The sequence below is a fragment of the Neodothiora populina genome, assembly GCF_041146345.1.
Source record: "Neodothiora populina strain CPC 39397 chromosome Unknown canker_contig_16, whole genome shotgun sequence".
Classification (NCBI taxonomy): Eukaryota; Fungi; Ascomycota; class Dothideomycetes; order Dothideales; family Dothioraceae; genus Neodothiora; species Neodothiora populina.
Genome location: NW_027191409.1, coordinates 1095245 through 1116958, shown reverse-complemented (window position 1 = coordinate 1116958; position 21714 = coordinate 1095245). Strand labels below are relative to the sequence as shown.

Genomic DNA, 21714 nt, shown 5'->3' with positions numbered 1-21714 from the left:
ACTTCATGTGCGCACAGCATCACTATCATCATCGCACATCGTCATCACATTACCAACCCCATGACTATTCTGGGGGTCAGTACATCTATCGCCGCATCAGGCCAAGCTACCGTACTCTACAGCACCATACCGCTACCATGGTGTGATTTACATGGTCATGATGGTCATTGTGGCTAGTGACAGTCCAAGTATAGTAGCGCGGATGGCAACATCCGAGAGAGAGGCACTATGCTCTAGCAGATAGGAAATAGCAACACTTGCGAGAAGGAAGGAGACACAACAGAGAAGGGGCAGGAGACAAATATATCGAGCTAAGTCGGACTCGACTCCGAGTACATGAAAAGGGTGCTTGTGGTTTTTGTGGGCTCGAAATGGTAGGCACTCTATTTTGCTTTCGCCTTGGCGGACTCGACTCCGGTTCGCCAAGCTGCTTTGGAATGCGTGTTTTCGTTCATTCGTTCGTTCGTTCATTCATTTCATTCGTTTGATCATTCGTTCATGCATGAGTGCACGTCTCGTTCTGCGGGTCTATATCCCTCCCTTTAGATGGGACCGGTCCTTCTATAGACGCCGGGGAATGCAGACGATGACTTTGGGGCTTCCCGGTTTTCTGCCCTTTGCCATGCGCCGGCAGTTCCGAAGCAGGGGAAACGGGGTGTCAATCACTATGCTATGCCCCATGATTTTTGGAGAATTGATCTGCTGGTTTCTTGATGGGAGACAGATATGATAATATACTCGTTTTAGACATGTCCTTGTACAATCACCTCCATGAATCCTGAAATCGACGACCCTGGTCAAATCACTGATTCCCATAAGCTTACACTCGTCTTTTCCGAAACATCCCTGTTTCACTGCGTCCGTTCTCGTCGGTCCAAGCGTCTATTCATCACTCGTCAAAGGAGGGAATAAAACGCCCATGTGACCCTTCTTCAGCGGCACAGCAGATACGCCATAGTTCCCGTCGACGCCGAACGCTGCATCAGCCCACTTGCGTCGATCTTCGCTCACGCCCAGCATGTCAAGGAGTTGCTTGGCCTTGTCCGGCATGAAGGGCTGTAGCAAGATGCCGGACAAGCGTAGTTGTTCGGCACAGAGATAAATGGTGGCGTCCATGCGGAGTTCTGCTTGCTTAGTAGCCTCTGCTGTGTTTGTATCCTCTGCCGTTACTGAAGAGCTGTTGGCCTCTTTCAGTTGCTTGGCTATATCCCAAGGACTCTGAGCTTGAAGGAAGGCGTTTGCGGCGAAGATTCTTGACATGATGCCCGAGAGCGCCTTGTTCGGTCTGAGCTTGGCCATTTGCGCATCAATGGCTGCTGGATGTGATATGAGTGACTTTGCAAATGCGACCATGCTTGGGTCGTCGTACGCGGAGAGAAGAGCCGGCACGTCTTTGTCATGGTAGTATCTGATGGCCCGCTGAACATCCCAACCCTTGCCGCGCATGATGCGACTGAGCAGATTACCCAACCCTCCCTGCAAACCCTTCTTGTAGCTCTCGATGATAAAGCGATTCTCGTAATCCGAGTCATTCTCTATGCCACCGTTGTGGATGAGGAAATACCGAATCGTGTCGACGCCGAATCTATCCAGGGCGAAGAAGGGATTCACCACGTTACCGGTGCTCTTTGCCATCTTCTGACGGCCGAGGGTCCAGTGCGAGTGCGCCAGGATGTTCTTGGGCAGGGGCAGGTCCAGAGCCATGAGGAAAGCTGGCCAGTAGATGCAGTGGAAGCGCATGATGTCTTTACCGATTACTTGGACATCGGCGGGCCAGCCGCCTGCTTGAGCAGCATCCGGAGCCCAGGGATACCCGGCTTTGGTCACATAATTCAATAGAGCATCGAGCCATACATAGATCGTCTGTTCCGAATCCGTGGGCACAGGTATACCCCAGCTGAGGCGTTTGGATGGTCGTGAAACCGAAAGATCTTCAAGTCCGGACTCTACCGCCGAGATGATATCGTTGTATTTGTTTTGCGGCGTAATCCAGTCCGGATTGTTCTTATAGAAGTCTAGCAGGCGTTCCCTAAAGGCAGAGAGGCGGAAATGATAGTTTTGCTCGGACGTCCATTCAACCTCCTTGCCTGTTTCCTTTGAAGCCATGATTTTCCTTCCAGTCGGCGGATCCAGGACAAGGTGAACTTGGGACTCCGGGTAGAAGGTCTCGTCGCTGACAGAATACCATCCTTCGTGTTTTGACTGATACAAATATCCTCGATCGTTCAGCAGATGCCACGCATACTCAACAGCCTCTCTATGCTCGGGATCTGTTGTCCGGACAAAATGATCGTTGGAGAGCTCCACACGAGCTGCCAACGTCTTGAACACATCGGCACCTTTGTCGCAGAAGGGTTTGGGGTCCATTCCAGCCTTTGCGGAGGCTTGCTGGATCTTCATGCCGTGCTCGTCGGTCCCGGTGCATAGGATAGCCTTTCTGCCTTTGAGGACTTGCCATCTTTTGAGGACATCGGTCAAGACCATAGTATACATGTGACCAACATGAGGAGCTGCATTCACATAGAATATAGGAGTGGTCACATAGTACGGTTTGAGGGTGTCATCCGGGTTGTTTGTGGCCATGCCTCTGCTCGCGACCACACGCGTTGCCCGCGCAGGACAATCCCATTGCGGCCGCCATCTACGAAGCAAGAGGGACTGGAAAGGTGTAAGGCCAGTCGGCCTGAGATGTTTGAGTGTCATTGGTATGGACAAGGCGACATGTCAAGACGGGGGTCTCGGGGTTTCTCAATGCGACAGAGAAGGTCAAAGCTTCAAATATTGTTCAAGGGTCCAGTTTATCGTGTCATTCATCCTTCCTTCCTTCCTATGACTACAACACTTACTCCAAGTGCCTTCCTCTTCCCGAGCCGACCCTAGTCCTACATCACCTTACATACGAGCCAACTGCTCAACGATTGTACCAAGGGAAGCAAAGTACAATACAACCATCATGGCGGCTGCTATTGGTGAAGACGTCATCACACGCGCTTCTGCAAATGGTACTTTATGCCGTTCTTTAAGAAAAGTGTACATGTACAGCGTCTAATTGCTATTCAGCGGGTGAACAATTCATTGAAGCATACTACACCGCACTCCACGGTGCGAGAAACACGATAGCTACCTACTACATGCCCAAGACGCCTCTACCCTCGGGCAAAATGCTCCCAGTCATCACATACAACGGCACTCAGCTCTCCGACCCCGACGAGTTTCAAACCGTCTTCGCCAACCAGATGCCATTCACCTACTTCGAGGTCCAGTCTTTCAATGCCACCGTGCTAAATCCTGCCCTCGCACCTATCGACGTCACGAAAGCGAGACCGAAGGAGATTGAGAACAACATGAGCGTGCTCGTCCAGGTCAGCGGTCAGGTGCGACTCGTCGAGCGTAAAGAGGGTCCTCTGCGGGCCTTCAGCGACAACCTAGTCCTGGTACCCAACAAAGAGGAAGTCGGAGCCAAGGGTAAGGGTAAGACGGGAGAGGGGGAAAAGCTGGCTCATTCAGAGCCAGAACTTCAGATTCGTGGTGTGAAGGAGCCACTAGTCAGGTTGTGATGTACGGCGACCCTGGACGAACCACCACGACACGGCGCAACAATTGCGAGCTGGATGATGGGCTGGCAGGACCCGCTGTTGGAGAAAATGCAACCAGATACAATATGAGTGGACATCGAGATCAATGAAATCCAGTCAGCAGAAGTGCAAGACGCAGTGGTGGAGATACGATCTCTCCTACTTGCCTACAGACCGGGCATCTTGGTGGCAATCATATGCACGTGCTATCGTGCAGATCAGCGCATACTTTGCAGTCGGGTTCGTAAAGTATACTGGATGACAGACAGCCAAGTCTCTTCGATGGACGCGACATAAAGCCATCGCAACCCAGGTGCCTATCACTTCACAAGACCGCTGTCGCCGGGGTGGCAGGAGCTGCTATTTCTGCGCCGACAGACTACGCGAACGTCTCGATGCGTACTGCTGAACCTCGGCAACAATTTACAACTGAGATGGCTGCGCGTATCAGTCTTTTAACTTCCACAGCCTTTGCAAGTCAGGAGCACCAGGGTGATGATTGAAGGGTTATCTATACCCCCAGCCACAAGCAATACCGGTAGCAAGACTACTGGTTTATACGATCAATCTTGTCACAAGTAATCATGAATTCGTTGAAGTAGGTAGACATGCAATTCTCTACGCTCTCGGTGCTCGCATGTTGGCCTTGACTCTGGCAATCAATTCTTCCCTGGTTGCTGTGTTTCCAGCCATGAGATTCCGCTACATCAACGTCAACAAACCCGACCTTTTTCTTCTTCTTTTTGATCAAGCATACGTACCTTATTGAGCCATCTCTTCATCTCTTCTTCGGTCCACTTCTCTGGATCTACTCGAAACATCAACATCAGATCGAACGCAACAAAGATCATGTCATTGCCACTCACCTCCTTTTGGATCTGGCTCCTGCGGAAACAAGTCTCCGCCCCAGATTGACCACATGGCAGCCGCAGAGACGAGACCTGTGAATCCAATGAAGAGATTCTGTGGGGTCACAGGAGCATAAGTAAGAAAAACCCGTAATGACAAAATCAAGCTATTGTCTGTTTGTTATGTGCAGACGGACCTTGGAGTTCAATGCTTTGTCTAGTGCGGTCGGCATGGTGAAGGCGCGCGATGATCCTGTGGACACTGATGTTTGCGAGTGTTGTGTTCTTGCTTTCCGGTGTTGCAGCAGTATGTGTATGATAGGAATGACAATGATGTATTTGTATGTTTCTTATTCGGCTGCCTGTCGCGAAGGACAAGAATCCCTACTGTAGATCAAGACTATAGTACCTACCACCACTACGCAACCATGCATCCAAACAGGGCACCTAGCACCACAGTACAGCACTGGACGTCGTCCTGCGTCTTGGCATTTCTCCCCGTCTGTCTCTCTCTGTCCATCATGCATCCCTGCCCCCCCCCCCCACAAGAATGAAATCTTGGCAAAGCGCAACCCAGAAGCGAGAAAAGGCGGGTCCGTGCGCACACATCCGCCGTCTGGCTGCTGGGCCCGCTGGTTGACTGCAGACAGAATGAGAGACTTGCTTCATTTCTTTCCGTTTCTCTATCCGCGCGACGAACAGACAAATCGATAAACATATCCCACATTTCGCCGAATCAACACTTCTTCGCCCATCATGCCTAAGGAAGTTCAGGACATCAAGCAGTTCATTGAGATCTGCCGCCGCAAGGACGCCTCCTGTACGTTCTCTTCTTTTCGTTTCTAATATTCTTCTTGGACATTTGTCTTGTTGGACGGAGTCGGGGATCAAGTCGCTGTTTGATGGACGCTTGGAAGAATGAAAGAAGAGAGAATGAAAGAAGAAGAAAAATTGCTGATACGATAATCCGCACAGCTGCTCGCATCAAGAAGAGCTCCGTCTCCGGCCAGACCAAGTTCAAGGTCCGCTGCCACCGCTACCTCTACACCCTTGTCCTCAAGGACTCCGAGAAGGCCGACAAGCTCAAGCAGTCTCTTCCCCCGGGTGAGTTTCTTCTTCTTCTTGAATCACACCAAAAACCAAAAGAAAGCAGGTTATTGACGTTTCAATGTTCAGGTCTCACCGTCACCGACACCCCCAAGAAGAACCAGAAGGGCAAGCGTGTCGCCAAATAAGCGTCTCGCATCTATCACACCCGTCATGACTTCCATCTCGGCATGATACCGAAAACCTCCCTCAAAAGTTGAAAATTTCGGCGAAATGGGGTGGAGTACGAGCCATGGACGCCTGTCCTGTCGCTTGAGTTGCAAAAGGGTTTAACTGTCGAAAGACGGCAACTCCCAGCGCAAGGAAAAAGAGAAGGGGGATTCTTTGACTGGTCATGGAAAGACAATTTTTTAATATACCACCACAATGACAATAGCAAGGCCCTACTTGTATTCCCTCCAAACCTTTTTCCACTTTGACCAAAAAAGGGGAATGTCGTATCATTTTACCGCTGCATGAAGGATGGCAAACTCTTCAGCGGGTCTTTCATTAGACTGTGAATTTGTACTGGTCCTTGCGGTCCAGATATACCACCTTTTGGCTCAGACCTGCATCCTCTACGGCTTTCTTGAAGTCCGAGAGGGGTGACAGGAAGACATCGTAGTCGCTGATTTGGCTCACAGGTTAGTGAAATAAACTAACATTTGCAGCTTTAATGGGTTCGGCTTACTCGTAATGAATGGGTATTGTCACATCTGGATTGATCAATCGCACCAGCTCAATGCCTTGCTTTGCATCCATCGTCACCATGAGCAAAGGCACCTTCGGCGACGGAATTGTAGTCCCGCCGAGGTGGATCAACATCAGATCGATGTTCTGTCCCTTGTAGCGCTCGGGTATCTCCTTGAGCTCATCGATCATGAGCGTGTCACCCGAGATGTAGATTCTGTCTTTGGTCAGCCAACTCTGTATGTGGCCGTCTCGACGTCTCTGCCTCGGCTCACCTGTAGCCATTCTTGAAGCTGTCATCAATGTCACCTTCCTTGTAGCCTAGTTCGATCATCCAGCCATTCGTTGGCGGTACCGCACCGAGTACGTCATTCACGACAGCCAATGGGCCAGGCGGCACATGCTTGCCAGGCATACCCGTGACTTTGATCGTAGGTTGCTTGTTCTTCACGTCTCCACTCTTGACGATGTTCACAAACATGCTCTGGAAAAAGTCCAGGTCAAAAACATCGCTGAAGGCTTCGCCATCGCCCTTGTGCGCAAGATGGTCCTTCGCATGCGGCGTCGTGATGATGGGCAAACTCCTCCTCAGACTAGCCTCGACGTCCTGATCGAAGTGATCGGCATGGTAATGCGACAGTAGCACCGCGTCGATGCGAGGCAAGTCGTGCAAGTCAAGCGCAGGATTAGTCTGACGCGTGCCCGTCACTCCTGGACCCAGATGCACATGGTCGCCAGCGTGCAGGAAATTGGGATCTGTCATGATGCGGATGCCTTCCCATTCCAGGATCGTGGTCGCCGTGCCCACGAAGAAGATGCTGGCGTTCTCGTCGCCTGTGGCACTGTTGCTGGCTGAGGAACCTGCCGGCTTGAGTTTCGTTTCTTTGGCTTCAGGAAGGGAAGTCGGGTGCGAGTGTGGCCCTTTGGGATGGTCGCGGGTGGGTGCTTCATCCTCTGACGGGTCTAGGGTGAGGGAGCGCTGCATATTCGGATTGGTCGAGTCGAGTCGAGTCGAGTCAATACTGAAGTTATGGGTTGGAGGTGAAGAGAAATACAATTGTCAATCGCTTACCTTTTGTGAGAGAATGAATATCTCCATGGATATCTGGTAGCTATTCACTTTACCTTGACAGCTGGTGTTGCACGTCGTCATCACGTCACCACCTACCTCCATTGGTACCGACTACTGTACCTACTCTACCTGTCATCGCAACTCGACTTCGCATGGGGTGTCAAGCCCGGTAATAATGGCGATCAGGGTTCGCTGCACGCCACACGCACGTAGGGGTGGTTACTGTAGTTTGTCGAGGACACATTCGGATGTGATGTGTGAAGCAATAGATGATGTCTACAATTTCGAACAAGTAGCAGAACCCATCGAGTCTCTCAAAGTGCGAGTGAGTATAAACATTACAAGTAATATCATGAGCCAGGATCTGGAAGTTGCATGTGAAAGTACTTTACACGTCCACAGCGATTGTGGGGAGAGCTCGGGGGACGCCAAGCCACCCCCTGGTTGCGTGCATTAAAAGAATACGATACTTGGTGGTTCTTTGCCTTGAACGAAAAGATAGTCATATTCATATTGCAGAAGAGGTCTTTCGTGTCCTTGGAAGTCCTTGCTGCTGCTGCTTTAAAGGTCTCTCCTTGCCCTTACTGACTAGCTAGCAAGGTGAGCTCTGACACACCCCCAAAACACACACATATATATATATATATATATGTCTTATGCTCACGGACTACTTTCCTTTAAAAGAAGAAGCATCAGTAGCGGCCAGCTTGCACCGTCTCCCCGAGTGCTTAGCGATCCACTTAATTATATGAGCGCGCCATCGTCTGCACCTACTTGTATACTGTACGCCCGACGGAGCACAGTATAATTGAAAAGGTTTCCACTCTCTCTCATTTGGGGCCAGTTGTTGTCCCGTCCAGCCCGTTCGGCAAATCAACCCAACCATGTCTTATGCACTTCCGAGCGCACACCAGCAGTGGTCGGGCTCGGCACATTCACGATTCCACGACTCGGCACATTCTCACGGCGGTGGCAGCAGCAGTAATGACGGCAGCGGAGGTGTAGCAGAAAAGATTGGAGGCATCTTTGGCGACAAGCGAGCGTCATTACCAATGTACAAGGACAAACCCTATGCGTATCCTGGCTCTGGCCGGAGGGGCCCCTGGTTCAAGAGCAAGCGAACCCTCGCCATGATCGCTTTGTCCGTGGTCGCATTGTTGTTCTGGCTCAGTCGATCCAGTAGTGCGCCGAGCGGGGACCGGAGAGCAGCATCTGCCAAAAGCTCAGCCTCGAGCTGGTTCGGCAAGTCGTCGAAACACGTCGATTGGAACGAGAGGAGAGAAAGAGTCAGGGACGCCTTCAAGCTGAGCTGGAAGGCCTACGAGGACCACGGCTGGGGCTATGATGTCTTCAACCCCGTGTCAGGCTCGGGCACTCAGATGGTGCCGAATGGCATGGGTTGGATCATCGTCGATGCGCTGGACACGTTGATGCTCATGAACCTCACCACCGAGCTCGACCATGCCAGGAATTGGGTCTCCAAGTCTCTGACATACGACCAGGACCACGATGTGAACACCTTTGAGACGACCATCCGCATGCTGGGAGGTCTGCTGTCTGCTCACTATCTCTCTAGCACCTTCCCCGATATGGCACCCGTCAAGACGACTGGCGCCAACGCTGTCAGCGAGGATCTGTATCTAGAGAAAGCCACGGACTTGGCCGACAGGTTATTAGGTGCATATGAGTCGAATAGTGGTGTGCCGTATGCCAGTGTGAATCTACACACACAGAAGGGTATACCCTCACACGACGACGGTGGCGCATCGTCGACCGCTGAAGCTACTAGCCTGCAGCTCGAGATGAAGTACCTGGCGAAATTGACTGGAGAGGTCAACTACTGGGAAAAGGCCGAGAAGGTGATGAAGGTCGTAGACGACAACGCCATGACGGACGGCCTTCTTCCCATTTTCATCTACGCAGACATGGGCACTTTCCGAGGGAAGAACATCCGTCTCGGCAGCCGTGGCGACTCATACTACGAATATCTAATTAAGCAGTATCTCCAGACTTCGAAACAGGAGCCTGTCTACCAGGAAATGTGGGATCAGTCTCTAGCCGGTGTCCAGAAGCATCTGATTACCTACTCCAAACATGCGAACCTTACCGTCTTGGGCGAGCGTCCGAACGGCTTGGACGGCGAACTCTCACCGAAGATGGACCACCTCGTGTGCTTCATGCCAGGCACCATTGCCCTGGGCGCAACCGAAGGCAAGACCCTTGCCGAAGCGCGCAAGTCCCCGACATGGAGCGCCAAACAAGACAACGAGGTTGAGCTCGCAGTACAGCTGATGAAGACCTGCTGGGGCATGTACAAAGTGACGGAAACCGGGCTGGCTCCGGAGATCGCCCACTTTGAGCTGGCCGATCCGCCGGCCATGATGAAAGACGGCGTGCTCAAATCGCCCGACACTCTTTCTCCTGACTCCGAGGCTGATTGGAGGAAAGACTACATCATCAAGCCCGCCGATTCGCATAATCTGCAGCGTCCCGAGACCGTCGAGAGTCTTTTCTACATGTGGCGCATCACGGGCGACGAAATCTACAGACACTGGGGGTGGGAGATGTTCGAGTCGTTCATCACGCATACAGCCGTCGAAGGCGACAATGGATTCTCCAGTATTTCAGATGTCAACAAGATCCCTCCGCCGACAAGGGACAACATGGAGAGTTTCTGGTTGGTAAGTTGAGCCCACCATTTTTTTCACCCCTTTTCTCTCCCTCTGCACACTACAGAGCAAAGATATGCCCCCCGCCTTATCAAAACACAAAACCAACTAACCAACCCCCCCAGGCCGAAACCCTAAAGTACTTCTACCTCCTCTTCGGGCCCACCGACATCCTGCCCCTGGACCAAGTAGTCTTCAACACCGAAGCCCACGCCTTCCCGCACTTTGAGCTCGGCAAGCTGTTCAAGACCGGCTGGACGCGTAAGCCACGAGACAGCGCGGGCATTCTGATTCCTGTTGTAGACGAAAAAGCGCAACAACAGCAGCAGCAGAAGCCTGCCAAGAAGTCGTCGGCTTCTTCGGAGGAGGAAGAACAGAAGACGACGACGACGGTAATCAAGAAGACCAAAGTCAAGACCGTGGTTTTGGCTGATGTTGCATCCTCTTCTTTTGCTGTTGACGAGCATGTCAAATCTGCTTCTTCTTCGTCGTCGTCGTCGTCGTCGTCGACGACTACTGTGCAAGCAAAGAAAAGCCCAGAGGCGGAGATCATCGACAAGGATGAGCAATTATAGATACGAAAAGAAAAGTAGTCGTCGGCGATTGGTCGCTGTAGTCGAATTTTCGTATACATATATATTCATACATTTATGAGACATTGAAAGTAAAGAAGAAGGCAAAAGGGTAGACTAAGGCAGTGTCTTTCTTTCCTGGCTTTTCGTCTTCTCGAGGACTGGTGTTTTGCTTGTCTACGTATACTGTTTTTAGGCTGAAGTGGGATCGTGCCTATAGTGAGCATGGCGAGAGACAGGACTGGAACATTCAGTTATTGCACAGAACGAAGTGGGAAGATGGAAGTCTCATGTATGGATGGATTTTGTATTGAATAGCTAGGTAGTCGAAGACAGACAAAAGCGAAAAGAAAAAAGGTATTAGAGAACTGTAGATAGGTAGTAGACAAGCTCCCACGTTTCTTTTCTTCCTTCCCCTGCCAGTATTAACTCCTCCCGATGCTTAATGCTAAAGTTGGTATTTTTTTGGTGTTTCGTGATCGTGGCTCGTCAAGAAGATGCGTGTAGTGCTGATAATAGTAGTAGTGCAATCGAAGATATGCCTGAAGCACACAGGCCTCCTCCCTCGACATTGCGTTTTCGACTTCTCGTCACTTAGAGGCCTCTTGCAGACTCAAGCGACAACCCTCTACTCAATGTTGATGCGACGAGTAGTAGGCGCCTGCTGCTTCGGGACCAAGACACTAAGGATACCGTTTTTGAGGCTGGCCTTGACGCGGTCGTGGTCGACGCGGTTCGGGAAGCTGAAGGCGCGATGGAACTCGCCTACTGAGCGCTCAGAGACCCAGTAGTGAGATTCTGGCTCTGGCTTTCTCTGTTGCTGTTGCTGTTGCGTGGCGTCGGTCTTTGCGAGCTCGGTGCTGGTCTGCCCGTTGGCGCCGCTCATGGTTGGAGCGGTCTCGTCTTCGACAGTGGGTTTTTGGTAGGCGTGCTGTTCAGAGGTTGTGGACGAAGCGTCGGTCAGTTTGCCCTGCTCCTGGCTGCCTTCGAGCCATTCAGAGGGATGCGTGCCTCGCTCGGAACTGCGCTCTGTGCGACCTTTGATGACAAGGGTGCTTGCGTCGCTGAACTCGATCTGGACATCCTTTTGCTCGATGCCGGGCAGCTCGCCGTGCAGCTCGTAGCCTTCCTTGGTCTCCTTGACGTCGAACTTTGGTGTGAAGGAGGCTAGGCTGGCACTTGCTGACTCGCTTCCGCCGCGGGTGAGTTGGTGCGAGGCATAGTCGTCCAGGAGGCGGAAGAGGGGAGTGAATTCACCACCGCTGGGGAAGCGGGGAAAGTCGGTGGAAAACATGGAGCGTGGGAAGAGAGACATTGTTCTTGATGTGGAGTGGGGTGCTACTTTGATGAATCTGTAGGCTTGCTTTGGAAGTCTTTGCTGGATGCTTTGCATAGAGTGTTTGTTGTTTTGATTGTTCTGATGATGAGGGACAGAGGTGGTCGAACTGCCTCCCTATATACCTTTGATAGGCTTCTTATCCTACCACCGTAGAAATTGCTAGACCGTACCAACCCCATCCCCTCATTGACTAATCTGGCGAAAGCACTTTCTGGAAGTGAGGAGTGTCATCTGGTAGTCTCCTGCTCTGATACCGATATCTGGATGCCTTCCAGGATTGCTGGATAGCAGGCGTATAATGTGGAACAAGCGCGAAGCTTCGAGAACATTCCTGAAGATTCGAAGTCTTGCCACCAGGGTTGCCCTCTTGACCACCACCTTGCGGTTATTTGATGACTCAAGTATCGTGTTTCGCTATCATGCGACAGCTTCGGTACCTGCTCATTGATAATGGTATCGATGGTGCTGTCGCATCGTTGGATGTCGCATATGTCAGGGCCTTATGGGAACCCGACATCGATGCCAAGAAATTGATTCTACTTCATGATATTGCGTATTCCGGGAGCTGAATATATTTCCAGTTGACGTTGGCCTCTTCGAAGCATGTACTCTACCGCACTGAAGTCCTTTTTGTCAATCTTCTTGTGTTCCTTGAATTCGGTGCTGCATGCTGTAGTGATTAGTTTGGTCGCTTCCGGCTGCTTGTGTGGCGGCTCTACAAATCCAAAACATACCGGGCGAACTCCAGAAAGTTACTCCTGACATCCTGCATTGTTGTTTAGTCAAGAGCCTCTGGTACAAAATTGTCGTTGTTCGGTGTCATTTTTGCTTACCACGGGCTTCTTCCTTGCCTCACGCAGACATTTGCGGTAAAGTGACAGGACGTCCCTCTGTAGACCTGACAATCTCGCCATTGACTTCACGCTGCGTCTGTAGTCCAGATGTGAACCTTCTCCCACTGATTGAAGCACTGAAAGCCCAGGAAAGCTGCAATGGTCGAATGAGGTCTTGTTGATGAGAAGTTCGAACATCGACTACATCATTCGGACTTCCGAAGCTGAGTTTCGGCTAGGGTCATGTCGAACTCCAATTACTTTTACCTCCGACTGGTCAGTGCGTATCTTCATGTGGGGAAAGGCGGATGTCGTTTCATCATATATACGATAACTGTTTCCATGTCTTTACAAGGTGATACGGCGACTCCTTTAAACGTATCCGGGTCTCCAGCAGTAGAACAAGCAGACGATGTCGTCCTTCTCCCGGTTGGTCAGGTTTCTCGCCAAGGATGGGAGAATATACTATGGTTCGGCTCCAAGCATCATCTATGTCCGGGACTATACTAAACGTACCAGGTGATGCCATATTACCATCTGGAGCCCACGACTTGACCAACGTTGCAAAGGCGAAGGTCATCCAAGGGTCGCCATGGGGCAGATATGAAGTGACCGATCAAGTCGCTGAAGTCAGAACCCTTCTAGCTCCATTAGCTCGTGAGGACGTTCAGACAGTTCGTTGTCTGGGGCTCAACTACGAACAGCATGCTCGTGAATCCAACATGCCCATCCCTCAAAATCCAATCTTGTTCTACAAGCCATCAACGGCCATCACCGGTCCTTTTGACCCTATTCCTGTTCCAGCTGTGGCTCAAGAGCATGAAGGGCTCGATTATGAGTGCGAGCTGGTAGCCGTCATCGGAAAGGAGGGGTCCAATATTCCAGAGTCGGAGGCACTCTCGTATGTCGCCGGGTACTGCGTTGCTAATGATGTGTCTCATCGTCATTTGCAACTCAAGCGTGGAGGGCAATGGAGTTTCGGCAAGTGTTTCGACGGATGGGCACCACTTGGACCAGGGATCGTGAGCAGCAAGATCATCAAGGACCCGCAGAACCTGCGAATCTCCACGAAAGTCAATGGCAAGACTGTACAGGATAGCAACACAAAAGACATGATATTCGGTGTGGCAAAGACAATAGCTGTCCTATCTGAAGGCACCACGCTTCTCCCTGGAGATTTGATTCTCACCGGAACGTAAGTTATCGATCAGCGCATACCCTGAGTCCTGCTAATCACGGCAACAGTCCGCAAGGAGTGGGAATGGGAATGAAGCCCCAGGTCTGGCTCAAGGATGGTGACGTAGTCGAGGTCAACCTGGAAGGTGTGGGCTCTTGCATCAACAAAGTAGAGCACCAAAAGAACAAGGCCAGACTATAAGCGAAGATGCTCGCGACTTTAGTGCTATAAGGAGGAATAGTATCGTCAATGTTTATTGCTGTGTAGATGATTGACGACAGTCCGTTCTAGGTGTACTGGCACAGTAGCTGCATTACCGCGGCACCTTGGCTGAAGTTCAGTTTAGGAAGGAACAATAAAGCGACCTTCGCTACAGTATCTTCTCACCTCATACCTTGATCCGCTCTCCAACTTCTACTACTCTAGAATGACACCTATAAAGCGGTTGGCGATTCTATCTACAATGTTCAGTAATAACCATGACCCACATCCGAGCTCACGTGAGTCAGTGTCGAGCACTGGATCAACGACTCGCGAACAGCCATCTACAAGTTATATGTCTAGGCCAGGCTCTCCTTCAGTGACCGGCTCTGATCTGCCATATACTTGTGAAACCACCACCAGTACAACGTCCCGCGCGAGAACAAGCCATGCTCATAAACGACCAAAGACAGCTCGGCCTCGCACTGCAGTGTCTACGATTGGTGTAGAACCTCAGCACATCATTTGTGCTGTGAGTGAGTCTCGTGGCATCGCACCAACTGTCGGGCTTGCTTTTGTGAACCTCGACACAGGCGAGGCAGTCCTGAGTCAGATTTGTGACAGCCAAACCTATGTCCACACAATACATAAGTTGGCCATGTTCAGTCCCTCACAGATTCTTATCGTGGACTCGTCAGCAGACCCGAAGTCGAAGTTGTTCTCGATCATCGAGGATAATCTCATAGACTTGAACAGCAACCTGATGATCCTGAGTCGTCGCTACTGGGCCGAGATACTGGGACTCGAACTCATTCAGCAACTCGCGTTTGTCCAAGAATTGGAGAGCATCAAGATAGCCATAAGTGGTAACTACTTTGCTATTTGCTGCTTCGCTGCTGTGAGTGTTATGTGAGCTGGTAATAGTACGTAATTGATATCTGGCAGGTCATCAAATACATAGAGCTTAGCTTGACGAAAACGTTCCCCATGCACTCGTTACGCATCAGGTACGAGGTCTCAGAGGGTTCGATGATGATCGACTTATCGACCATTCATGCACTTGAACTCAATCAGAACCTCCGGAATCCAAGGTCCAAGGATTGCCTGTTTGGCCTATTGAGCAACACTCTCACGCCTATGGGTGCGAGACTGCTCCGTAGCAATATTTTACAGCCTCTGACTGATGCGCAAACTCTCAATACTCGTTATGATGCACTTGAAGAGCTGACAAGCAAAGAAGACATGTTCTTTGGTGTCCGAGGTGCTTTAAAGTCTGTCCCAGATGTAGACAAGATTCTGACCGCACTGATCGTCATACCGACACAAGCCTCACTTCAGTATACCGAACAGGCCATCAACAACGTGATATCGCTGAAGCAGTTTGTTAAAGGCATCAATTCCATCTTTGAGGCGCTGGTTGGAGCGCGAAGCTCGATGCTTTGTGAGATACAAAGACTCTGCGCTCCTGAGAATGTGGAGCCGGTGCTACAGTTGATAGACTCCACCATCAACGATGATATCACATACGCCAGCAAGCCAATCGATTTGCGCAATCAGAGAACCTATGCTGTCAGGTCTGGATTGAATGGACTGCTCGATGTGGCTCGGCAGACATACAAGGAGGGCAATGAAGACATCTACGAGTATGTTGAGACTCTAGCCCGCGAATACAACATGGATCTCCAGGCCATGTACGACAATAAGAGAATGTTCTACATTCGTCTCCCCGCAGCCGATCTTGAGGGCAGAAATCTACCACCTGACGTGTTCAAGAACGTGTTCAGGAACAAGAGCAATATCGAAATGCAGACGCTACAGCTGATGAAGTGGAACCAAAGGATTTCTGACTCACACACAGAAGTCCTGCTTATGAGTGACAATGCAGTACAAAATCTGACATCAGAGATCAGGCAACACATCTCCGTTCTCTTCAAGATCAGTGAAGCGATCGCAATGCTCGACATGCTGGGGGCATTTGCACATATCGTCACGCTCGAGGAATATGTACGACCTCGAATCACAAACACTCTCGGGATCCAGGCCGCTCGCCACCCGATAAAAGAGAGGATCCAAACGGGAAAATATGTTCCTAATGATGTCTATGCGACGCAGCAGAATCGATTCCAGATAATCACAGGTTGCAACATGAGCGGGAAGAGCACATATATCCGGTGCATTGCTTTAATGTGTGTCATGGCCCAGATCGGAAGCTTTGTACCTGCTCGATTTGCGTCCATCACCATCATCAAGCAGCTGTTTGCCAGGGTATCGATTGATGACAGCGTCGAAGCCAACGTGTCGACATTTGCATCGGAGATGAGGGAGACTGCATTCATCCTGAACAACGTTGATAAGGACAGCCTAGTCATCATCGACGAACTAGGCCGTGGCACGGGTACCAGAGATGGGCTCGCTATCGCACTGGCCATCGCAGAAGCCTTGGTCGGCAGCAGAGCGCTGGTGTGGTTCGCCACTCACTTCCGAGAGCTTGCTCATATCATGTCGGAACGGAACGGAGTGGTGAACAAGCATCTTGCGGTGGACATGAGGGATGTGAACAGCATGACAATGCTCTACAAGCTCACAGATGGCATCGTGATCGAAGAGCACTATGGCCTGCAGCTAGCAAGAGTGTTGCCATTCCCTGCAGATGTTTTGGAGTATGCTACCTTGGTCGCCAACAAGCTTCGAGAGCGGCTCGAACGGCAGAAGGCATCATCGATGGCCATCGTACATGCTCGCAGGAGGAAGTTGATACTCAGCTTGAAAGAAGAGCTGCTCCAGGCTCAGCAAGGAATCATGGAGGGCGAGGTACTCTCTAGCTGGTTGGATCGGCTGCAACGTGAATTTGTAGTCAGGATGATGGCGATCGATGAAGAAGTGCGACGTGCAGCATGCGACAGCGAGACTGGAGAGGAGGCATCGAGTATGGGTGGTGGAGATAACAGCATGCTGACAATGGACACAGCAGAGGATGAGCAGATGGCGGACGCGGCCTCACGATCCGACTCGGGATCATTGGTGCAAGTCATGGAGAGCATTGAGTACATGTAGAACAAGCGGCGGCGGATAGTGTTGGTGATTCGGGATGATTCGAGCAGATGAAGTCGATAAAGACTTATGGGGCTTGCTCAAGTATAATCAACGAGACCTACCTTACAGTACATTGACACTTCTAAGTACAATGTCTGTATCTAGGTAAGTAGTCCTTGTCCATACGGTCTCCACACCAAGCCTGGAACTTGCATTATTTCACTGAATCGTAGGTAGAAGTTGTTGAGGAAAGTGCCATGGTTTCTGTTGGAAAGATTGACCGACGGTACAGTATCTCCAGGTTCTTTAGGTGAACCTCACACGACGACGCGACACTGCGTTCTGACCGAGGTGTCTACTGCTGGTCATCAGCGACACACTTACTATCATTGGTTGCGAACGAGCCTACGTCGAGAGTGCAAACATGGATGTGTCGTGAACGATAATAATATGCCTGAAGATGACTCGCAATGGATGAAACACCTTGAGTTGATTCAATGGTCAGCTTCAAGGATTGGTAGTAAGAGGTACGCGGTGAGAAGCCACGGACCAGCGAGGGTCAAGCACCAAACACCCCTTGGTCAGTGCGGGGCTTTTGACGCGTCCAAGCGCGAGATTCCCAGGGCAAGGGCAGGAAGCTTGGGATTGTTGTACACCACAAAGTCCATGTCTGTGCATTATTCTGGATAAGGTAAGGTACAGCTGTTTCCTCACTCTTTCCTTCTTTCTTCTCTCTCTCTGTCGTCCCATTGCCGCCTCTTCAATCATGGAATACGACTCAAAGTACTCCGAGGAGTCTTTTGAGTATATCAAGACTCCTGCGGCTGAGCCTCCTGCGCCATCCAGCACCAAATATGGCGTGAGATCTACTTCGGTAAGTTTTGTGAACAGCAGTTGGATCACATGCTCTCAGCAGAGCTCCAGGCAACCAGGCATCAGCTCTAGTACTAATCTATCCTGCCATGTCAGTATCCGGCAATCAAGAATGCCCCTCTCCCAGCTGACGCTGCCGGCAGCGAGTCGTTCAACAACAACATCCTGTTCGCTCTTCTCGCGGGTGTCCCTGGATACTTTGCCTGGAAGGTTGGTGGAGGCTACAAGACATGGATCTTCTTCGCCATCTTGACCGCCATTCCCATCCTCATGGTCTTCTGGACCGCTGCCTCAGGCTACACTCCCCGCAAGAACGAGAAGGCCAAGTACCCTGGTCTGCCCGTCGAGCACTACCTCACCTTCCACAAGGCCGAGGACAAGGCTGCCTACTTTGGTCACAAGAAGATCCCCATGGAGACCTTCCACGAGAAGTACTTTGACGGTGACGTCGACTTCAATGGCGACGCTCTCGAGATCATGGAGTACCGCCACGACTGGGCCAACTTCCGTTTCACTCTCAGCTTGTTCTGGTTCTTCCTGACTGGCATGATGCCCGAGGTCATCATGCACACTCGTTCCCAGGACGAAGAGCAGGTCCGCGACCACTACGACCGCGGTGACGACTTCTACAGCTGGTTCCTCGGCCCCCGCATGATCTACACTTCCGGCATCATCTCCGACATCAACAAGGAAGAGTCTCTTGAGGAGCTCCAGGACAACAAGCTCGCCATTGTCTGCGAGAAGATTGCTCTCAAGGCTGGCGACCACATGCTTGACCTCGGTTGCGGATGGGGCACTCTTGCCAAGTTCGCTTCTGCCAACTACGGCGCCAAGGTCACCGGTATCACTCTCGGCCGCAACCAGACTGCGTGGGGTAACAACGGCCTCCGCAATGTTGGTGTTTCCGACGAGCAGAGCCGCATCTTGTGCATGGACTACCGTGACACCCCTCTGCCCGATCAAGGCACCCGCAAGTACGACAAGATCACCTGTCTCGAGATGTCCGAGCACGTCGGTGTCCGCCACTTCTCCACTTTCCTCTCCCAGATCCACGACATGCTCGACGACGATGGTGTTTTCTTCATGCAGTACGCCGGTATCCGCAAGTCCTGGCAATACGAGGATCTCATCTGGGGTCTTTTCATGAACAAGTACATCTTCCCCGGTGCTGACGCTTCCACTCCTCTCGGCTGGACCATCGACAAGCTCGAGGGCGCTGGCTTTGAGATCAAGGGCATCGATACCATTGGTGTTCACTACAGTGCCACTCTCTGGCGCTGGTACCGCAACTGGATGGGCAACAGGGAGAAGGTCGAGGCCAAGTACGGAAAGCGCTGGTTTCGCGTAAGTTTTTTGCTCTTTTCTTCTTTTGTCTCATGTCCATGAGACTGACGTGAAATAACAGATCTGGGAGTTCTTCCTCGCCTACTCGACCATCATCTCCAGACAGGGTTCCGCCACCTGCTACCAGATCACCATGGTCAAGAACATCAACTCCACTCATCGTGTTGAGGGTATCGACACTCAGTTCGGTCTCGCAGGCGCAAAGGCTCACTCGGTCGCATCTGAGAAGAGTGCTTTCCCTGTCAACATCACCAAGGCTTAAGAAAGTGCATGTATGTACACAATGAGTGAGGATAGCTGAGGGGCAAGAAATGAAGAGCAAGGATGTGAAGAGTGGTGAGCAGAGGGGTATTTTCTGGCTTATGATATAAGCAGAGCAGAACAGACCAGGAAAACAAAAATGATGATGCAGTGATGATGACGGATGAAATATATAGACAAAAGTTGGTTGTATCTGCACCTTGTCAATATAATGTCCCCTTTACACACACACACACACATACCCACGCAAAATCATGTATGTTTCGTGGGCATCGGCAGAAGATCCATGCAGAAGATCCATGCCTTGTTTGATTCCCCATAGGAAGCTCACGGAGATCAAGCCAACAAAACCTCCCTAACCCTCCTCTGCACCTCCTCATCAACCCCACAAGTCTCACTCAGATACCTCTCGACGCCCCCATATTTGTCCTTCACATACGCCGCGACCCTCTCGATCCAATCCTCAGGACAATCCGCGAACCCATCCGGCAAGCCAATCTCCCTGATCTCATGCAGTCTCTCCTCGCGCTCAGGTTTCAGTTCTTCTTGCGAGAGGATATAGTCTGCTTTTATAGCGGGGGCGTCGACGCGTAAGAGGAGTAGGATGAGCAGGATGACGAGGCCGGTGCGGTCTTTGCCTTGGGTGCAATGGACCAGGATCGGCCACGATGTCTGCTCTGCTGCTGCTGCTGCTGCCGTTGTCGTTGTTGTCGAGGACGAAGACTGCGAGAGGAGTGGATCCAAAACGCCAAACACAGCGCGCACCTCGGACGTGCAGTGCTCGACACTATCCTCGGCCAAACCCACCAGTCCGCGCTCGCTCATGACTTCTTTGCCCAGGATACTGATCGCTTGGATGCGGTAGCCTGTCGCCATCAGGTAGAGCAGTTTGGCGGTGGATGTGTACCGCAGTTTTTTTATTAGTGCCCATGAGTAGGAGCCGCCGTTGAAGTTGATCTCGGAGTATGTGATTCCGGGGATCTTGAGGGGGGTTGCGGCGGCGTTGTTTGAGGGCGCTAGGGGCTCGGGGGCGGAGAGGTGCGAGATTGCTGCGTCTGAGGTGGTCGGGGTGTTTGGAGATGTCTTGTTGGTGGTGTTGTTGTTGCGCTTTTGCGCTTGTTGGATGTGCTCGGACTTTGTGCGTAGGTCGATTATGGTGTTGATTTTGTAGGTGTTGAGGAGCAGATCGCGGTCCTTCTCCGAGGCGTTGTCTGTTGGGGTGCGACAGTGAGCGTTACTGCACTCGCAATTGATCTTTGAGCTGGTGTATTTGCAGCAAGAGCAAGGAAAAGCAAGCGCAGTAGGTATCCATGAATGCCCCACGAATGTTGAACACGAGAGACAACATGAGGGATGGACTGTAAAGTAGTCCTTTCGTAAAAGAGAAATTGAAGCGAAAGGGTGACAGATGCTGATCTGCTCTACCTGGCCGCTGAGATGCAGGAGTGGTTTATAAAATGGAAGAGAATCAAAGAAAGGAAAATAGTTGGAAAGGACAAGCGAGAAAAGAAATCCTACCAGGTCGAGCACTTCGATACAAAAGACCCGTCTTCATCTTCCTGCACACAAAACAGTGAGCAGAGGGTATGGTCAGGTGAATGTCCAATTGATGTCTGACTTTGACCCTGTGTATCTGTTTACTAAATCACCGACATCTCGAAAGTTGAGAATATTGTCAAAGCGAATGGGCTCCATCTTGTCGTCCGTGTCGAAGATGAATTAGAAAAGCAAAACCAATCAGTGTTGTAGTATCATGGAGGACTATTTATTATCGATTCGAGAAGTGACTTGACGTGCGATCAAAAACAAGTTTATTACTCGAGTTTAGCTTGCTTGTTGGAGCAGGGAGGTCTTTGCGGGCCGGGGAACCCTGGCGTAGATCGTGTGAAGTGTGGATTTGGAAGATTGCTGTTGAAGCAGTCTTTTGTATAGCTCTTGACGCTCACATGTCGGTCGCCTCAAGTCTGGGGACAGAGGGTTAGGATCGAATATGACCCGAGAAATGCTGCAAAGGAAAAGAATTAATTACGGTTGACTGCCAATAAAGAGTGGGTTGGCGAGGAAACAAAAGATGACAAGCAGATGCAGCGCAGTGCAGCACAGCCAGAAGGTCCAGACACAAGCCCAAGGGAAAACGGAGC

The 21714-nt window shown here is 51.1% G+C and overlaps 11 protein-coding genes across 13 annotated transcripts; 6 read left to right on the top strand and 5 right to left on the bottom strand.

Annotated features, from left to right (window-relative positions):
• Positions 1–2953: 2953 nt before the first annotated feature.
• On the top strand, positions 2954–3557 carry AAFC00_003713 (uncharacterized protein; the record flags this gene model as incomplete). Its single annotated transcript, XM_069348462.1, has 2 exons — positions 2954–3002; positions 3061–3557. The coding sequence occupies 2 exons, from the start codon at positions 2954–2956 to the stop codon at positions 3555–3557; spliced, it is 546 nt and encodes a 181-aa protein (XP_069201052.1).
• Positions 3558–4193: 636 nt separating this feature from the next.
• AAFC00_003712 (uncharacterized protein) lies at positions 4194–4656 on the bottom strand (the record flags this gene model as incomplete). Its single annotated transcript, XM_069343228.1, has 4 exons — positions 4194–4277; positions 4337–4383; positions 4442–4538; positions 4621–4656. The coding sequence occupies 4 exons, from the start codon at positions 4654–4656 to the stop codon at positions 4194–4196; spliced, it is 264 nt and encodes an 87-aa protein (XP_069201051.1).
• Positions 4657–5179: 523 nt separating this feature from the next.
• Positions 5180–5658, top strand: AAFC00_003711 (60S ribosomal protein eL38; the record flags this gene model as incomplete). The annotated part of the gene is made up of 3 exons (XM_069343227.1): positions 5180–5243; positions 5399–5527; positions 5600–5658. The coding sequence occupies 3 exons, from the start codon at positions 5180–5182 to the stop codon at positions 5656–5658; spliced, it is 252 nt and encodes an 83-aa protein (XP_069201050.1).
• A 361-nt stretch (positions 5659–6019) lies between these two features.
• AAFC00_003710 (uncharacterized protein) lies at positions 6020–7184 on the bottom strand (the record flags this gene model as incomplete). The annotated part of the gene is made up of 3 exons (XM_069343226.1): positions 6020–6137; positions 6201–6416; positions 6475–7184. 3 exons carry the CDS (start codon positions 7182–7184, stop codon positions 6020–6022), a joined length of 1044 nt encoding a protein of 347 aa, XP_069201049.1.
• Positions 7185–8155: 971 nt separating this feature from the next.
• AAFC00_003709 (uncharacterized protein) lies at positions 8156–10515 on the top strand (the record flags this gene model as incomplete). The annotated part of the gene is made up of 2 exons (XM_069343225.1): positions 8156–9952; positions 10066–10515. The coding sequence occupies 2 exons, from the start codon at positions 8156–8158 to the stop codon at positions 10513–10515; spliced, it is 2247 nt and encodes a 748-aa protein (XP_069201048.1).
• Positions 10516–11140: 625 nt separating this feature from the next.
• AAFC00_003708 (uncharacterized protein) lies at positions 11141–11905 on the bottom strand (the record flags this gene model as incomplete). 2 transcript variants are annotated; one of them, XM_069343224.1, is made up of 1 exon in its annotated part: positions 11141–11905. In XM_069343224.1, the coding sequence occupies one exon, from the start codon at positions 11903–11905 to the stop codon at positions 11141–11143; it is 765 nt and encodes a 254-aa protein (XP_069201046.1). The 2 variants fall into 2 exon arrangements, with proteins under 2 accessions (XP_069201046.1, XP_069201047.1); XM_069343223.1 differs by having other exon boundaries at positions 11141–11827.
• A 482-nt stretch (positions 11906–12387) lies between these two features.
• On the bottom strand, positions 12388–12765 carry AAFC00_003707 (uncharacterized protein; the record flags this gene model as incomplete). The annotated part of the gene is made up of 3 exons (XM_069343221.1): positions 12388–12514; positions 12586–12617; positions 12685–12765. 3 exons carry the CDS (start codon positions 12763–12765, stop codon positions 12388–12390), a joined length of 240 nt encoding a protein of 79 aa, XP_069201045.1.
• A 331-nt stretch (positions 12766–13096) lies between these two features.
• Positions 13097–14062, top strand: AAFC00_003706 (uncharacterized protein; the record flags this gene model as incomplete). Its single annotated transcript, XM_069343220.1, has 3 exons — positions 13097–13154; positions 13204–13879; positions 13930–14062. The coding sequence occupies 3 exons, from the start codon at positions 13097–13099 to the stop codon at positions 14060–14062; spliced, it is 867 nt and encodes a 288-aa protein (XP_069201044.1).
• A 355-nt stretch (positions 14063–14417) lies between these two features.
• On the top strand, positions 14418–17116 carry AAFC00_003705 (uncharacterized protein; the record flags this gene model as incomplete). Of its 2 annotated transcripts, none has more annotated exons than XM_069343218.1 (2): positions 14418–14960; positions 15008–17116. In XM_069343218.1, the coding sequence occupies 2 exons, from the start codon at positions 14418–14420 to the stop codon at positions 17114–17116; spliced, it is 2652 nt and encodes an 883-aa protein (XP_069201042.1). The 2 variants fall into 2 exon arrangements, with proteins under 2 accessions (XP_069201042.1, XP_069201043.1); XM_069343219.1 differs by having other exon boundaries at positions 14721–14960.
• Positions 17117–17861: 745 nt separating this feature from the next.
• AAFC00_003704 (uncharacterized protein) lies at positions 17862–19574 on the top strand (the record flags this gene model as incomplete). Its single annotated transcript, XM_069343217.1, has 3 exons — positions 17862–17969; positions 18065–19312; positions 19374–19574. 3 exons carry the CDS (start codon positions 17862–17864, stop codon positions 19572–19574), a joined length of 1557 nt encoding a protein of 518 aa, XP_069201041.1.
• A 335-nt stretch (positions 19575–19909) lies between these two features.
• On the bottom strand, positions 19910–21268 carry AAFC00_003703 (uncharacterized protein; the record flags this gene model as incomplete). Its single annotated transcript, XM_069343216.1, has 3 exons — positions 19910–20784; positions 21092–21132; positions 21192–21268. 3 exons carry the CDS (start codon positions 21266–21268, stop codon positions 19910–19912), a joined length of 993 nt encoding a protein of 330 aa, XP_069201040.1.
• Positions 21269–21714: the final 446 nt, after the last annotated feature.